Source organism: Scyliorhinus canicula, chromosome 16, assembly GCF_902713615.1.
Source record: "Scyliorhinus canicula chromosome 16, sScyCan1.1, whole genome shotgun sequence".
In the NCBI taxonomy this organism is placed as follows: Eukaryota; Metazoa; Chordata; class Chondrichthyes; order Carcharhiniformes; family Scyliorhinidae; genus Scyliorhinus; species Scyliorhinus canicula.
Genome location: NC_052161.1, coordinates 50,084,745 through 50,102,991, shown reverse-complemented (window position 1 = coordinate 50,102,991; position 18,247 = coordinate 50,084,745). Strand labels below are relative to the sequence as shown.

At 47.6% G+C, this 18,247-nt stretch overlaps 1 protein-coding gene across 4 annotated transcripts in view; it reads left to right on the top strand.

Moving 5' to 3' along the window:
- LOC119950709 (cilia- and flagella-associated protein 46) overlaps positions 1 to 18,247 on the top strand; it is a 365,535-nt gene that overhangs the window by 9,458 nt on the left and 337,830 nt on the right. For 3 of the 4 annotated variants that reach the window (XM_038773375.1, XM_038773376.1, XM_038773374.1), the window contains exons 3-5: positions 11,577 to 11,708; positions 15,581 to 15,645; positions 16,866 to 17,030. The exons of the other annotated variant lie outside the window; for it this stretch is intronic. In XM_038773375.1, the coding sequence (XP_038629303.1) occupies positions 11,577 to 11,708; positions 15,581 to 15,645; positions 16,866 to 17,030 (362 nt within the window). The remainder of the gene's footprint in view (positions 1 to 11,576; positions 11,709 to 15,580; positions 15,646 to 16,865; positions 17,031 to 18,247) is intronic. 4 annotated transcript variants of the gene reach the window in all.

The window sequence follows — 18,247 nt, the reverse complement described above, 5'->3', positions numbered from 1 at the left end:
CGTTTTCTCCAGACGGCCCAAAAATTAAACCTTACATATAACAAGGAGAAATGCGTGTTCCGCACAAACAGACTAGCCATCCTCGGCTACGCCGTGGAGATCGGAGTTCTGGGCCCAGACCCGGACCGCACACTCTTAGAACTCACCCTCCCCCATGGCCCCAAGGCCCTCAAACGGTGCTTGGGGCTCTTTTCGTACTACGCTCAGTGGGTCCCCCAATATGCGGACAAAGCCCGCCCACTCCTCAAGGCCACACGATTTCCCCTGTCTGCTGAGGCGCGCCAAGCCTTCACCTGCATCAGGGACGACATCGCAAAAGCAGCCATGCGGGCGGTGGATGAATCCACTCCCTTTCAGGTTGACAGCGACATCTCAGAGGTAGTGCTAGCAGCCACTTTAAACCAAGCAGGGCGGCCCGTTGCATTTTTCTCCCGTACCCTATCCGCTTCAGAACTCCGACACTCCTCAGTCGAGAAGGAAGCACAAGCCTTCGTGGAGGCTGTCTGACACTGGAGGCACTACCTCGCAGGTAGGAGGTTCACCCTCATTACCGACCAACGGTCGGTCGCCTTCATGTTCGACAACTCGCAAAGGGGCAAAATTAAAAATGCCAAAATTATTTGGTGGAGGATTGAACTCTCCACCTACAATTACGATATCAAATATCGACCGGGGAAGCTCAACGAGCCCTCGGATGCCCTATCCCACGGGACATGCGCCAGCGCGCAAATCAGCCGCCTAAAAGCCATCCACGATGACCTCTGCCACCCAGGGGTCACCCTGCTCGCCCACTATATCAGAGCCCGAAACCTGCCTTTCTCCAATGAGGAGGTAACAGCGGTCACCAGGGACTGCCCGATCTATGCGGAATGCAAACCGCACTTCTATAGACCAGACAGGGCCCACCTGGTCAAGGCTTCTAGGCCCTTTGAACGCCTTGCGATCGATTTCAAAGGGCCACTCCCCTCCACTAACAAAAACATTTACTTCCTTAACATTATTGACGAGTTCTCCCGATTCCCCTTCGCCATCCCATGCCCCGATATGACCTCCCACACAGTCATTAGGACCCTGCATAGTGTCTTCACCCTGTTCGGTTTCCCCAGCTACGTGCACAGCGACCGGGGTGCATCCTTTATGAGTGATGAGCTGCGTCAGTACCTGCTCGACAAGGGCATCGCCTCGAGCAGGACTACCAGTTACGACCCCAGGGGGAACGGACAGGTGGAGAGGGAGAACGCGATGGTCTGGAAGACCGTCCTACTGACCCTCAGGTCCAGGAAGCTCCAAGTTTCCCAATGGCAGGAAGTCCTCCCTGACGCGCTCCACGCAATTAGATCCCTCCTGTGTACAGCTACCAACCAAACCCCCCACGAACGGCTCTTCATTTTTTCCAGGGGCACTACTACAGGGGTCTCACTTCCGGCGTCGCTGAGGACGCCAGGCCCGGTTCTCCTAAGGAAGCACGTCAGGGCGCACAAGACCGACCCCATTGTTGAAAAGGTGCGCCTGCTTCATTCCAACCCACAGTACGCATTTGTTGAGTTCCCGGACGGTTGCCAGGACACAGTATCCCTCCGGGACCTGGCACCCGCTGGATCCAGCCCCCCAACTACCCCCACCGAGGAACTCCTTTCCCCGTTCCCTATGCGGCCGCCCCCTTGTGCTCCCGATTCTGCGAGCTCACCCCACCAGTCCCGAGCGCCAGCACCAGCCCGCACCCCGCGCCCCCAGTCTCCATTCGACCAGGAGATGTATGAGGCTCGGACAAGACTCGCCCCGGAGCCGGCAACCGTACCCCAGACTTCGACGCCCGCCCAGCCACCGCAAGAGGCTGCAACCCCGGTGCTCCGCAGATCAAAACGGACAATCTGTCCACCGGACAGACTGACTCTTTGAGCCATCACCCCCGCCGGACTTGATTTTTTTTAACGGGGTGAATGTGGTGAATGTGATTCACACTATATATAGTTCCCAATATCACTCCATGTATATATGTTCGTTATCTACCCATTGTAAGTGCAGTTGCACTATCCGACCACCAGGGGGAGTCGCTCTGGGAGTACGCAAGAGTTTGTACTGGGCTTCTCCCTTGGCTCCGCCCAGGACTCCTCCCTCTGGGACCGATATATAAAGATCAGTGCCTGAGAGCCAGCCTGCCATTTCACCTGAAGTTCAACGACGAATAGGCTGGCTCTATTGTAAGTGTATGAAAGCCTCTGTTCAGATCCAACTACACGTGTTCGCTGAATTGATGGTTCCATCAGGTGGAACTAGTGATTTCAAAGCTATTGGATCTCTAGTTTGAGGAAAGAATTCAGGGTTGGAAGTCAGGCTTCCGGTGAATTTAAATATATTTGGACTGGAAATCGGACAGACTTAAGTTAGGGGCAACTTTATGTCAGCAATCTTATTTGGAAAGCATAAGCCCAATAGCAATTAGTTGTGGCGGGTTTCGCAAAAAGACGCAATGGTTTCAAAGATGGAAAAAGAGCAACTACGAAGTTTAATTGGGCAACTGAATTGGTTAGGTAGACAGACTAGACTGGATGTGAGTTTTGATGTCTTAAAGTTGAGTACAAAAATGAATGATCCCAAAGTGGAAGACATAATAAGAGCAAATAAAGTGTTGGCCCAACTAAAAATGCAGGTGTGTGTTTTGAGGGGCGGAATTCTCCGCTCCCGCGAAAAATTGGGAAGGCCGTCGTGAACTCGGCCGAGTTTCACGACGGCCTCGGAGGCCACTCCTCTCACCTTATTCACCCCCACCCGGGGGGGCTAGGAGTGGCCCTCTGTAACTCTCGGCCGCCGGGCCTTGATGCTTGCGTCAAGGCGGCGTGCCGAGAATGACGCGACGGCGGCGCCTAAGTGACGTCAGCCGCGCATGCGCAGGTTGGCCGGTTCCAACCCGCGCATGTGCAGCTGACGTCACGACGGCTGATGGCTCAAACCCGCGCATGCGCGATTGCCGTCTTCCCCTCCGCTGCCCCGCAAGACGTGTCGGCTCGATCTTGTGGAGCGGCAGAGGGGAATGAGTGCGTCCCTTTGAGACGCCGGCCCGATGATCGGTGGGCACCGATTGCGGGCCAGTCCCCTCCCGAGCACGGCCGTGGTGCTCACTCCCCTCTCCGCCCCGCACAAGCTTCAAACCAGCTTTTGGCGCCATGTTCACGACGGCGGCGACCAGGTGTGGTTGCTGCCGTCGTGAACCGGTCGCGAACGGCAGGCCGTTCGGCCCATCCGGGTCAGAGTATCGCCGGTCGCCGTCATAAACGGCGACCGGCGATTCTTCCGAGCGGGGGGTGGGAGAATCGCGGGGGGAGGGGAGCCGGCGGGGCGTGTCGTGTGTCGCCTGGCCCTCCCGCGATTCTCCCACCCGGCGTGGGGAGCGGAGAATCGCGCCCGGTTCCAGGTTTTAGGTGACCGTAGGCACTTAAAACTCATAGTTTATAGTGATGCTACACAAATTTATGTGATGGGGTTTCAAGCGCAGGAAGTTTTATAATTTTCCTTTTGGGGAACAATGGTAAATGTTGCCCTCTTGTGTGGGAAACAAAGGAAATAAGGAGAGTGGTCAAAAGCACTTTGGCTGCTGGGACGTTAAGCCTTGCAGAGGCGGTGGATATGGCCTTTTATATCAAGGGTTGTAATCTCAGGATTACTCCCTGTGCCACGTGCCAGTGAGGGTAGAAATAGGAAGATAGAGCAGCTAAACACGTGGCTAAACAGCTGGTGTAGGAGGGACGGTTTCAGTTATCTGGACCACTGGTGCTCTTCCGGGGCAGGTGTGAACTGTATATGAAGGACGGGTTGCATCTAAACTGGAGAGGCATAAATATCCTGGCTGCGAGGTTTGCTAGTGTCACACAGGATGGTTTAAACTAGTATGGCAGGGGGTGGGTACTGGAGCAATAGGTCAGAAGGTTTAAAAATTGAGGGAGTACTAGGAAATAGAGCCACTATGGCTCTGAGGAAGAGCAAACAGGAAGATGTTGCTGAAAACAGCGTGACTGGTCGCCTGAAGTGCATTTGTTTTAATGCAAGAAGTATAACAAGTAAGTCAGATGACCTTAGAGCTTGGATTAGTACTTGGAAATATGATGTTGTTGCCATTACAGAGACCTGATTGAGGGAAGTACCAGGTTTGAGAGCTAAACATTCCAGGATTTAGATGTTTCAGGTGGAATAGAGGGGGAGGTAAAAGGGGTGGAGGAGTTGCGCTACCGGTTAGGGAGAATATCACAGCTGTACTGCGAGAGGACACCTCAAAGGCAGCGAGGGCATATGGGTAGAGATCAGGAATAAGAAGTGTCACAGATTTGCGCCGGGAAACACAGGAGGGGGATTCCAGAGCTGGCAGAGGGCGGGTATTAGACAACTGAGGGACTTGTTTATAGAGGGGAGGTTTGCGAGCCTGGGAGAGCTGGAGGAGAAATTTGGGCTCCCCCCGGGGAACACGTTCAGGTACCTCCAAGTGAAGGCATTTGCCAGACGACAGGTAGCGGGGTTCCCCGCGCTCCCCGACAGGGGGGTGAGTGATAGGGTGCTATCAGGGGTCTGGGTCGGGGAGGGGAAGATCTCGGACATCTATAAGATTATGCAGGAGGTGGAGGAGGTACCAGTAGAGGAGCTGAAAGATAAGTGGGAGTTAGAGCTGGGGGAACAGATAGAGGACGGGACATGGGCAGACGCCCTGGAGAGGGTCAACTCGTTGTCGTCATGTGCGAGACTAAGTCTCATTCAATTTAAGGTACTGCATAGAGCCCACATGACGGGGACAAGGATGAGTCGGTTTTTCGGGGGTGAAGACAGGTGTATTAGATGTTCGGGAAGCCCTGCGAATCATGCACATATGTTTTGGGCATGTCCGGCACTGGAGGAGTTCTGGAAGGGGGTGGCAGGGACGGTGTCGAGAGTGGTGGGGTCCAGGGTCAGGCCAGGATGGGGACTTGCGATCTTCGGGGTTGGGGTGGAACCGGGGGTACAGGAGGCGAGGGAGGCTGGAATATTAGCCTTTGCGTCCTTGGTGGCTCGGAGGAGGATCCTGATTCAGTGGAGGGACGAAAGGCCTCCGAGTGTTAACACCTGGTTAAACGACATGGCAAACTTCATCCAATTGGAAAGGATCAAATTCGCCCTGAGAGGGTCGGTGCAGGGGTTTTCCAGGCGATGGCAACCCTTCCTAGACCTCTTGGATCAGAGATAGAAACTGAGGCCGTGACAGCAGCAACCCGGGAGGGGAGGGGAGGGCGGGAGGGAGGGGGGAGGAGGGGGGGGGGGGGGGAGGGGGGACAAAGACGAAGGAAGTACGGTAGCGGTGGTGGCACGGGCAAGGCCTGCCCGAGGACGCTGCTAGAAATGATAAGTTGGTCTGACTGTCGGTTCGCCGGCGGGGGGGGGGTGGGGGGGGGGGGGGGGGGGGGTGGGGTGGGGGGGACGCGCGGGTAGGGGGGGGGGAGACTGTTTTCTTTTTCTTGTTAAGTAGGGGGGTTTGACTTTGTTTTGTTATAATTTAAATGTGAATGTAGGGGGGGTTAAAATGTTTGTATTTTGAGAAACTCAATAAAAATTATTTTTAAAAAAAGGAATAAGAAGTGTGCAGTCACAATGTTGAGAGTTTACTACAGGCCTCCCACAGCCAGGGGGAGGTAGAGCAGCAGATAGGTAGACAGATTTTGGAAAGGAGTAAAAGCAACTGGGTTGTTGTGATGGGTGACTTTAACTTCCCCAATATTGTCTGGGACTCACTTAGTGCTAGGGGCTTGGACGGGGCAGAGTTTGTAAGGAGCATCCAGGAGGGCTTCTTAAAACAATATGTAGATAGTGCAACTAGGGAAGGGGCTGTACTGGACCTGGTATTGAGGAATGTGCCCGGCCAGGTGGTAGAAGTTTCAGTAGGGGAGCATTTCGGGAACAGTGACCACAATTCAGTAAGTTTTGAAGTGCTGGTGGACAAGGATAAGAATGGTCCTGCGGTGAATGTGCTAAATTGGGGGAAGGGTAATTATAACAAGATTAGGCGGGAACTGAAGAACATAGATTGGGTGGGGATGTTTGAGGGTAAATCAACATCTGACATGTGGGAGGCTTTCAAATGTCAGTTGAAAGGAATTCAGGACCGGCATGTTCCTGTGAGGAAGAAGGATAAATATGGCAAATTTCACGGTCGCAATGAGGGATATTGTATGCCTTGTCAAAAAGAAAAAGCAGGCATTTGTCAGAGCTTGAAGGCTGGGAACAGATGAAGCCTGTGTGGAATATAAGGAAAGTAGGACGGAACTTAAGCAAGGAGTCAGAAGGGCTAAAAGGGGTCACGAAAAGTCATTGGCAAATAGGGTTAAGGTAAATCCCAAGGCTTTTTACACGTACATAAAAAACAAGAGGGTAGCCAGGGAAAGGGTTGGCCCACTGAAAGACAGGGGAGGGAATCTATGTGTGGAGCCAGAGGAAATGGGCGAGGTACTAAATTAATACTTTGCATCAGTATTCTCCAAAGAGAAGGAATTGATGAATGTTGACTCTGGAGAAGGGTGTGTAGATAGCCTGGGTCACATTGAGATCTCAAAAGACGAGGTTTTGGCGACTTGAAAAATATTGAGGTGGATAAGCCCCAGGACCTGATGGGATCTAACCCAGAATACTGAAGGAGGCAAGCGAGGAAATTGCTGAGGCCTTGACAGAAATCTTTGGATCCTCACTGTCTTCCAGTGATGTCTTGGAGGACTGGAGAATAGCCAATGTTATTCCTTTGTTTAAGAAGGGTAACAAGGATAATCCAGGGAACTACAGGCCGGTAAGGCTTACGTCAGTGGGAGGGAAATTACTGGAACTAATTCTTCGAGACAGGATATACTCCCATTTGGCAGCAAGGGGTCGTATTAGCGGGAGGCAGCATGGTTGTGTGAAGGGGAGGTCGTGTTTCACTAACTTGATAGAGTTTTTTGAGGAGGTCACAAAAATGATTTATGCAGGTAGGGAGTGGATGTTGTCTATATGGACTTCAGTAAGGCCTTTGACAAGGTCCCTCATGGCAGACTGGTACAGAAGGTGAAGTCACATGGGATCAGAGGTGAGCTTGCAAGATGGATACAGAACTGGCTAAGTCATAGAGGCAGAGAGTAGCAATGGAAGGGTGCTTTTCTGATTGGAGGGCTGTGACTCGTGGTGTTCCGCAGGGATCAGTGCTGGGACCTTTGCTGTTCGTAGTATATATCAATGATTTGCAGGAAAATGCAACTGGTCTGATTAGTAAGTTTGCGGAATCGCGGATAGTGATGAGGACTATCAGAGGATACAGCAGGATTTAGATAGTTTGGAGACTTGGGCGGCAAGATGGCAGATGGAGTTTAATCCAGACAAATATAAGGTAATATGAGGTAATGCATTTTGGAAGGTCTAATACAGGTGGAGAATATACAGTGAATGGTAGAACCCTCAAGAGTATTGACAGTCAGAGAGATCTTGGTGAACAGGTCCACAGGTCACTGAAAGGGGCAATACAGGTGGAGAAGGTAGTCAAGAAGGCATACAGCATGCTTGCCTTCATTGGCAGGGGCATTGAGTATAAAAATTGGCAAGTCATGTTGCAGCTGTCTCAAACCTTAGTTAGGCCACACTTGGAATATAGTGTTCAATTCTGGTTGCCACACTACCAGAAGGTGTGGAGGCTTTAGAGAGGGTGCAGAAGAGATTGATCAGGATGTTGCCTGGTTTGGAGGGCATTAACTATGAGGAGAGGTTGAACAAACTTGGTTTGTTCTCACTGGAACAAAGGCGGTTGAGGGGGTGACCTGATCGAGGTCAACAAACTTATGAGAGGCATAGACAGAGAGGATAGTCAGAGACTTTTTCCCAGGGTAGAAGGATCAATTACGACGGGGATAGGTTTAAGGTGCAAGGGGACTTCTTTAGAGGAGATGTACAAGGTAAGTTTTTTACACAGGGGGTCGTGGGTGCCTGGAACCCGCTGCCGGAGGAGGTGGTGGAAGCAGGGACGATAGTGACGTTTAGGGGGCATCTTGACAAATACATAAATAGGATGGGAATAGAGGGATACGGACCCCGGAAGTGTTGAAGATTTTAGTTTAGACGGGCAGCATGGTTGGCACAAGCTTGGAGGGCCGAAGGGTTTTTCCTGTGCTGTACTTTTCTTTGTTCTTTGTATATATCTGAGATATTGACAGAAAGTTTGGGATTCAGGGATTTGGGTAATATACCTATTGACTGTCACATTGACAATAAATGTGCACTCTACAAAAAGTGTCAATGAATAAAGGTTAAGGGTAGACATTGCAAGTTTGAAGCAGATGTTGGACAGAGGGGAAATAGCAAATATTAAATGGGACGACAGTAGCTATCAATTGTCAGACTGTTGTACCATAAGAGGGGCTAGTTCACAGAAACTTTTGGATATTGTTAATGAAGGGCGCTTGTTTCTGTGACTGTTTTTTTTCTAAAAAAAAAGAAGGGAAATTGAGTGTGTGTCTTTGAGTTTCTTGAAATTTTGTTTTCACCTAATTATTTTTTTCTCCAAGGAAGGGGAGACTGTTAAGTAATGGGTTGAGTGACATTCAAATTAGTTGTCTCATTTATGTTAAGGAACCAATAATTGACACTGATATGTAAAGGGGCTTCAGATGGCCTTTGTGGCAGGTGATGTGAAGATAGAGTTTTGTGCAGAGTCTATTAAAGTGAAATAAAGGGTTTGAGAAAAGGTGCAGACCCTTTGACTCTTTATGCAACAGTCGCTAAACATGTAACATCAAAAGGTTAAGTGGGGTTCCAGGGATAAGGCAGGGCATTTGGTCGAGGTAGGGAGGCCTTTCGAAGGGCCGTGCAGACTAGATGGGCCGAATAGCCTGCTTCTGCACTGTTCGAATTCTATTGGGTAAGCATTCTCCAAGGCGGCCTTCAGGAAGCGCGATAACGCAGAATCGCCGAGCAGAAACGTGTAGCCAAGTTCCGCACGCATGAGTACGGCCTCAACCGGGACCTTTGATTCATGTCGCAATACATTAACCCTCCCCCACCATCTGGCCTGGGCTTGCGAAATCCTACCAACTGTCCTGGCTTGAGACAATTCACACCTCTTCAACCTGTGATTATCCGTCTTTCCATTTGCTCGGTCTGGACCTGCAAAGACTTGCATTCAAGGTATCGTCTTGCATCTTTAACTTTGTCTACATATATGTTTCTGGAACCCACCTCTTCATTCACCTGAGGAAAGAGCAGTGCTCCAAAAGCTAGTGATTCGAAACAAGCCTGTTGGACTTTAACCTGGTGTTGTAAGACTTCTTAAGGAATTCTATGATTCTAAGATAGGTATTGTCATTGTTTTCAATTTGTATTACTTTTTTTAGTAAAGTTAATTTTGTTTGTTTAAAACTGTGGGATAATTTTGGGTTATATTATGTTCATAAGTGGGTGGCACACTGTGGTTAGTACTGCTGCCTCACAGCACCAGGAACAGAGTTCAATTTTGACCTTTGGTGACTGTCTGTGTGGAGTCTGCACGTTCTCCCTGTGTCTGTGTGGGTTTCTTCCGTGTCTCCATTTTCCTCCCACAGTCCAAAGATGTGCAGGTTAAGTGGATTGGCAATGCTAAATTCCCTTTTAGTGTCCAGGGATGTGCATGTTAGGATACGGGGTTAGGTTGGGGTGGATGTGGAAGTATACATGAGTAGAGTGGTCTTTCAGAAGGTCGGTGCAGACACGATGGGCCAAATCGCCTCCTTCTGCACTCACTGTAGGGATTCTACATGGTGGTCAAGTTTTTGGGGTGTCAAGCGATGAGTACATACTGCAGATTTCCCAGCCTTTGTTGCCACAGTATTTATATGACTCTTCCAATAAAATGCCTGGTCAGTGGTAACTCCCAGGTGTTAATGGTGTGGAATTCAGTGATGCTGTTGAATGTTCAGGGGAGATGGTTAGATTTCCTCTTGTTAGAGATGTTTTATTGATTTAAAGTGCCCAATTCTTTTTTTTCCAATTAGGTCAATTTAGCGTGGCCAATCTACTTATGCTGCATATCTTTGGGTTGTGGAGTGGGACTCATGCAGACATGAGGAGAATGTGCAAACTCCACACGTACAGTTGTCCTCAGGGTATTCGGTGCTGCGAGGCACCAGTGCTAACCAATGCTTGTTAGAGATGTTAATTGCTTGAATGTTATTTCCTGGATATCAGCCCATGCTTGAATTTTGTCCAAAGATCAGAGGAGCCGTGAATGGAGTTGAACACTGTACAATCGTCAGAGAGCATCCCCATGTCTGAATTAATTATGGGGGAAGGTCAAGAAAGACAAATTCAATCTAGGCTTTCAAAAGGGAGTTGGATAAATATCTGAAGAGCAACATTTGTTGGTCTGTGGAGAAAAGACAGAAGAGTGAGACGAGCTGAGTTACTCTTGCAGTGATCTATAACATTCACAACTGTCTGAAGGGCCTCCTTCTGTGCTGTAACCATTCTGTGATCCTATGAAATAGTTGAAATGGTTGGTCCAAGGCCAGTACACTGTGGAATTTCTGCAGTGATATTCTGGGGCTGAATGATTGGTCTGCAAAAATCTCAACATCTTCCTTTGTGCTTGACTCCAACTAGTGGAGCTTTTTACCTCTGATTCCTATTAACTCCAGTATATTTATTGACACACTCGGTCAAATGCTGCCTTGATGTCAAGGGCTGTCACTCTTACCTTTACCTCCAGAATTCAGTTCTTTTACCATGTTTGGATTAAGGCTATAATGAAATCTGGAACTGAGATGCTGAATGCTTTGCTTTATACGAACAGCAATTGTAGCTTTGTACTTTATAAATATTCCCAATGACGTCTGGATTTGGTATATCTTTCAAACTGAGCTTCCATAGAAGTGGCATGGTGGTTAGCACTGCTGCCTCACAGCGCTAGGGACCCAGGTTCAATTCCCGCCTTTGGTGACTTGTGGAGTTTGCACTTTCACGCCGTGTCTGCGTGGGTTTCCTCTGGGTGATACGGCTTCCTCCCACAGTCCAAAGATGTGCAGGTTAGGTGGATTGGTCATGCTAAAATTGCCCCTTTAGTGTCCAAAATGTTAGGTCGGGTTACTGGGTTTATGGGGATAGGTGGAGGCATGGACTAAAATCAGGTGCTCCCTCCAAGGCTGGCGCAGACTCGATGGGTGGAATGGCCTCCTGCCCTGTAAATTATATGATTCAATGATGCTAAATGTTCAAGTTTTCAAATGTTTTGTCTTCAGCATAGCTGGAGAGAGAAAATGAAAGCAGTCGTTTTTTTATTTGTTTCTGATATTTTGGCTTAGGACAAGATTCTCTGGCCTCTCAACGGTGTGTTGTGTGTTTCTCTGCAGCGGGAGGCAGCCCGCCATGACTGCCGGCAGGATCTTGCCACCCGCTGCTGTCAGTGGGATTTCCCTCTGAACCCACCCCACGCTGCCGGAAAGCACGGGATGCGGGTGTGCCGTCATCGGGACTGGAAGATGCTGTCGGCCCGAACAGCCGCAACATGTTGCCTATTGTGTGACAAATTGCTCCTGTAATATATGCTCACTTAAATACCAAATTCTGTTTTCTCTTAGTTTGAACGGCGTGATATTAGCCAGGATTGCCTGAATATGTATTTCAAGGGAATACTCCCTCACAATCACTTTTTGGGTCGAGCATATCTTTGCCAAGCTCAACTGTATGCTCCAAAGTCTTCTGCGGATGTTGTAAGTAAATACAATAATGAAATTATTTCAGAAGAGAAACCTTAAATGGCTATTAAGTGTAAAATTTGTGAACCTGAACACAGAAAGCTGTGTGAAAAGTTTATTTGTAACCAGGCAGGCATGTGTGTTTTTGAAAATGCCTGTAGATCTCCTGTTGCATTGCTCACGACAAGTCCGATGATATCTTTTTGTAATATGAGTTTCCCTTTCCTATTAAAAGATAAAGAGAGTGATGTTTAACTGCCAGACACCTGTTTCTCACTTGAAAATGTAGGTGGCTGGGATGCAAAAGTCAGATTGGATAGGGAGGCATCAAAGCCATCCCTTTGAACCAGAAGACGAACCTGCAAACCGATGAGCAGCATTCCTACCTCGTAACAGGTGGCAACGTTCTTAATGTGAACATTGGGGTTCTCTGCTAGCTGTTGGGCCCCAAATATAATCTCTAGGTAGAAATGGACACGGTGTCCCAATGGCAGGTGCTCCTAAAATGGTTGAGCTCAGCATTTCCCACTTTCCCATTACTGGTAGGTTGCAACCACAGATCACGATGTAAATGAAGCCTGGGTCTCAAAATGCTCAGGATTTACATTGGCAAAGATGGATTGGATGCATCCAACTGATTCTTCATGCCTATTTATCTTTATGGTCTACTTTTCACTTTATTAATGTTATAGAAGGATCTTTGTTCATAGAATCATAGAATTTACAGTGCAGAAGGAGGCCATTCGGCCTATCGAGTCTGCACCGACCCATACAAAGAGCACCCTACTGAAGCCCACGTATCTACCCTATCCTCATAATCCAGTTAATATTTTTGGACACTAAGGGCAATTTAACTTGGCCAATCCACCTAACCCACACATCTTTGGACAGTATTAGAATATAGAATATAGAACAGTACAGCACAGAACAGGCCCTTCGGCCCTCGATGTTGTGCCGAGCAATGATCACCCTACTCAAACCCACGTATCCACCCCATACCCGCAACCCAACAACCCCCCCCCTAACCTTACTTTTTTTTAGGACACTACGGGCAATTTAGCATGGCCAATCCACCTAACCCCGCACATCTTTGGACTGCGGGAGGAAACCGGAGCACCCGGAGGAAACCCACGCACACACGGGGAGGACGTGCAGACTCCGCACAGACAGTGACCCAGCCGGGAATCGAACCTGGGACCCTGGAGCTGTGAAGCATTTATGCTAACCACCATGCTACCGTGCTGCCCCTGTTATTTGACAGTAGCTTGCAAACTTCCAGTTAAAGAACAGACAAATGTGAAATGACTGGCAGTATTTCTCCGCTTTTCATACTTCTCATACTTTGAAAATGTAGCAAAGAATGGTTCACATTTTTGTTTCTGAAACCCAATCCAGAATTTGAGCACAAAATCTTGACTGATGTTTCATCAGTGGGGGTAGTCAGAGGGTATTTGAATGGGGGGAGGTTGTTGGTCAGAGGGTCAAAGGCTAGTCGGGGGTCACTGACGGGAGGCAGTGCTGGAATTGGCCAAGAGATAGACTAGGATTTTTCCTGGGTAACTATTCAGGTAGGTTCTACGGAACTGTCTGAAATCTCTAGCTCAAAGTTAGGGACATCTGCGGAGGGTCCCAGGGAGCAGAGCAATTGTCCATCAGAAGTTCAAACTTCCCGGGCAATTCCCACTTAGGTGCTGAAGATGTCTTTCCCAGAACTAACCATGCCTAGCCATGCAGTTCCAAAACAGCTAGAACACTGGCATTTGTCCAACAATGTGGAAAATGTCCCAGGTTTGTCTTGTCCTCAAAATTCTGGATCCGACTTGACTGTCCCCCCCAAGATGTAACTACCCCCAACCTGACTACCCCCTGACCCACCTACTCACCCCATCCACCTACTCGCCTCACCCATCTACTCGCCTCACCTACCTACCCGCTCACTCTCTTGCATGCTTACCCACCCGCTTACCCACCTGCTTACCCACCCGCTTACCCACCCGCTTATCCACTCACTTACCCACTCATCCACCTACCCACTCATCCACCTACCTTCTCACCCACCCCCACCCTCTACACTTCACCCCCTTACCCACTTCACCTACTTACCCACCTTGTCCACCCTCATACTCACCTACCCTATAACCCTGCACACCTACACATTTGTGTATCATTCATTAACACTGAAAGACAGGCGGTAGAATTTTTCATTCCTGAGATTACCTGTTGACGCTGGGGCAGCATTCGTAGACTTCTACAACAGCAAAACTGCCTCTGCACCTGGACCGATTTAAACGATCGTTGAGGGGCGAGCATTGGCACCACGTGGAATACAATCGAATCCCATGAGAAACGGTTCCGGATTCGCCGGATTTGCAATTGACACTCAGGAGACTGGCTGCAGCCGCATATACACACTTCACCCCCCACACACACTCATCCCAGCGAACAAGATGGCACTGGTTGCATTGGAGCACGGCCATCCCGTTGATGGGTCAGCTGGTGCCAGAGAGCACCTGGGGGAGGTCTGGGGGGACACCCATACAACCCATGGCCTTAAGTTCACCGTAGGCATTCAGCGGCATGCGCAGCTATATGGCTGCCTTGCAGGCTGCAGCATTGATGTTCCATGTACGTCCACAACATTCTCACAGCCCACCTCCTGGCCATCCCCCACTACTCCCCCCAACCCCCGCCGGTCCTGGCAAAAGCCCCTAGTTCAGTAGCACAACTGTCAGCACAGTTTGGCACTGTTGGTCACTTTTCGTACCCCCTCTCTCTCATTCCCTCAGCAGCCATGGCGCTTGTTTTACGATTTGTAAAAGCACAAGTGAACCGTACCGCCGGGAATTCGCCCCAGTGGAGGCGGAGAATTGTGGAGGCCCCGGAGAATACCGGATCAGGCCCGCTAATGATGTGCCAATAGCGTTTATTGTACATGTGAAGTGGAACGCATTGACACCGTTGGCGAGGCACCGGAGAATTGCGGTTTTGATGTGAAACCAGCACTCACCATGATTTTGGCATCAAAACCGATTCGCTGCCCAATCGTGTTTCCCAATTCCGGCAGCAGCAGATGGAGAATCCTGCCCAGGACACTAATGTTACATGTGCCAACTACTGCCGTAAAAGGAGAGTGTGTCCTATTTTTCCCCAATTCTACTGCAATCCCACTGAGCCGCCTCGGGAAGCCAGACTCAGAGGATCCGGGAAGAATTGAGGTGCAGCAATAGACTGGGGGAGTTTACAAATGCAGTGACAATCGTTGGAAGATCCAGCCTAATCAATGCTTTGTATCAATGTTTACTAGGGAAGAGGGATCTATCGGCCATGTCCCTTTTTGGGCGGGACGCGGCCAGTAATTCGTGCCCTAAAAATGTTACCATCGCGCCTGACCCCAAATCCATCAGTTTTTGGTTGTGAAATTCATTCCAATGTCTTTTTTAATTTGGATAGTTCAATTTCATAATTTTTTTCAAGTGGAATTTATATTTAAATGATCATGCAGTGTTCTTCCAATGGAGTTTATAAAACTATTGAAAACATTTTCAGTCTTCTCTAAACTGCATAGTGTGAGGAACAGGGATGAATCATACGTTATTCTTATTCAAAAAGTATGGCATGCAATTTGATCAACATGAAGTACAACAATGAAATTCATGAATTTTTGATCATAATTTAACCAATGTTTCTTTTTCAAAGGCTGACTGCTTTTATGTAATTCAAATATTTTGTTTGATTTCAAACTTAAAGCTTTTAGTCACATTCAAAATAGTTGACATTGAATGGTATGAACTTCCACAATGTGAAAATGCTCCATTTCTAAGTTTACATTGCTTTTCCTTGGAGAAGGTGATTGTTTTAACTGTCTAACGGCCTGTTTTCTCTTCCAGTCTGATTTAAATAAGGCTACACGGTGCATCCTTACGACGATAACATACTCAAAAGCCGATACGAGGTATGATAGTTTCAGTTCAGCAAATGAAAATGTCATGTTTATAATTACAAAATAATTCAAATATCATTGATGTAATGTACACGAGTTATATGATTGGGTAAAGAAAGATAAATTGTTTTTTTCCTTCCACTGTTCTCACTTTTTTAACAACATCAGATAGGCATTTTTAAGTCTGGACCTTCAGATGTTACTTTGCATTATTCACCCACTCATTTTTGTGCTGTTCTCAGATCTCTCCACGGACAGATGAAGCACAGTTGTGAAGTATTCAGAAATGTAACTCCATTAGATCTGGGATGATACACATTTACTTAAGGAAACTGGCCTCTCCAGCCCCCCAGCCAAGTGTTTCTTGGCGATGTCCATTCGCTGGTGGCGGGATTCTCTGTTCCAGCTGCTTGTCAATGGGATTTCCCATTTAAGCCGACTTCACGCCACCAGGAATCCCGCACTGCCAGCGAGGAAAAAAAAAATCCCAACAACTGGAGAATTCCGTCCCTGGTCATGTTGCAACACTGTTCTTCCCTGTTTTGCTGCAGGAACTAACAACAAGACTACTTGCAGGGTATGGCTTAGGCATTATTAATCCTCAACTGCAGTTGTGCAATTGGGGATGCATCACTTTCTCCTTGGGTAATACCATCCAATTCCAGCCTCCCCAAACAGGCACCGGAATCTGGCGGCTAGGGGTTTTTCACAGTAACTTCATTTGAAGCCTACCTGTGACAATGAGCGATTTTCATTTCATTTCATTTATTTTGATTTATGATTTTTCAGGATTTTCAAAACGATCAGCCTCTTCCCCACACTCATTCCCCAAATTAAGCGCAATTGGTCTTTTAGGTCCCAAAAAAATATTACCGGGATTTGCTGGCTTGTGAATGTTTGACTACTCAAAATTTTAAAAGGATCTATCAGCCATCCATAATCAGAATCAATTGCATAGCATTGTTTAAGTTTTGAATTCTTCCTCCACCCTGGTTATAATCAATGAAACTTGCAGTGTTGTCCCAAAATAGACTTGATATGGAAAATTAACCACCGTTTTTGTTTAATTGCTTATGTAGTGTCACTGGATTTACAGGAATAAATCCAAAAGAACTCCGAGAAAAATTACCTAATTTTAATACATTTCCATTTGCCAAATCAAAGATCCTTAATAGTGGATTAATAGTTATGCTGTAAAAGTGAGCAGTATAAAAAAAACACTTTTTTTACAGATACCACTTCTTGGTTTACAATGCATCTGTTCTGTATTGGAGGATGATAAGGCCCTTTATAAAGCCTGGCTTTTGTTACTATGTGATCACAAGTCTTCTTGAAGTTATAAAAGGATTGCAGGCCACTGATGATTTGGACTACCAATGGAGGGCTGAATTAAGGATGTAAGCTACTTATTATTTTTCTTGCAAAATGATACCACTCGTTTAACCCAAAATTATTTCCAGTAATGTCAATGTATTGTATAGTGGATGTTTAAAGAACTGGCAATCACATACAGTGCAAAATGATTCATTTCTATTGTAATTGAAGGGCAAGTTTCAAGCAATGTTCCTTTTTATTATTAATTGTTAAATAGTGATTTTGATAGTTGATAAGAGCTGATATTTGCTACAATATACAATGTTAAGTATTATAAAGTTAGCAGTACTTGAGAAGTGATAGGTGAAAGCCTGGCATTTAGCCATGTATGCTGGGAGTTTATGAACTTTGGCAAGATGTGGTTTGTATCCCTTTTGATCTGGTATCAATCACTATTGAACCATAGAATATAATTCCTACAGTGCAGGAGGAGGCCTTTCGGCACACCGAGTCTGCACTGACCTGCTGAAAGAGCACTCTACCAAAGCCCACTCCCCCACCCTATCGCCATAATCCCATAACCCCACCAATCTGCACATTTTTGGATGTGAAGGGGCAATTTAGCATGGCCAATCCACCTAACCCTCAAATCTTTGGATTGTGGGAGGAAACCGAAGCACCCGGAGGAAACCCACGCAGACACGGGGAGAATGCGCAAATTCCACACAGACAGTCACCCAAGGCTGGAATTGAACCCAGGTCCCTGGCAGCTGTGCTAACCAATGTGCCGACCCTGAGGCATTATGAAATTTGGCAGCACTGGAATGTGAAACAGAGGTTTGCTACAATTGGACCTGATGTGAAATTTGGCTCACTGGTATTGGTCAACCATGAGGGGATGGACAGGAATTAGCATTTTCGCACTGTATGTGGCAGTACTAGTTTTTAAAGTGAGCACGGCAGACTCACTGTGGCATTTCACTGGCCCTAGCCTAAAGTAACTTTGCTGGTCAGGTGCACTGACTGAGCATGATAGTTTCATCTTTATGAAACGGCCATGTTTCTTTCCCATTCTGGGTTGGCTTTGTTGATGTCAGATCAGGCAGCAAATGGAATACTACAGTTGGCCTCAGTGCACCTGAACCGGGAAAGGGAAAATTTAGCCGAGGTTGGCTTACGTCCAATCAGTGATGGCGGGGCGATGTGTGTGTTGGAAGGCTTCACACAAGCGAGAGAATAAGCATAATTTTACATTTCTAGTTATAAATTATATAGTATTACATATTTTTAAGTGTCCAAC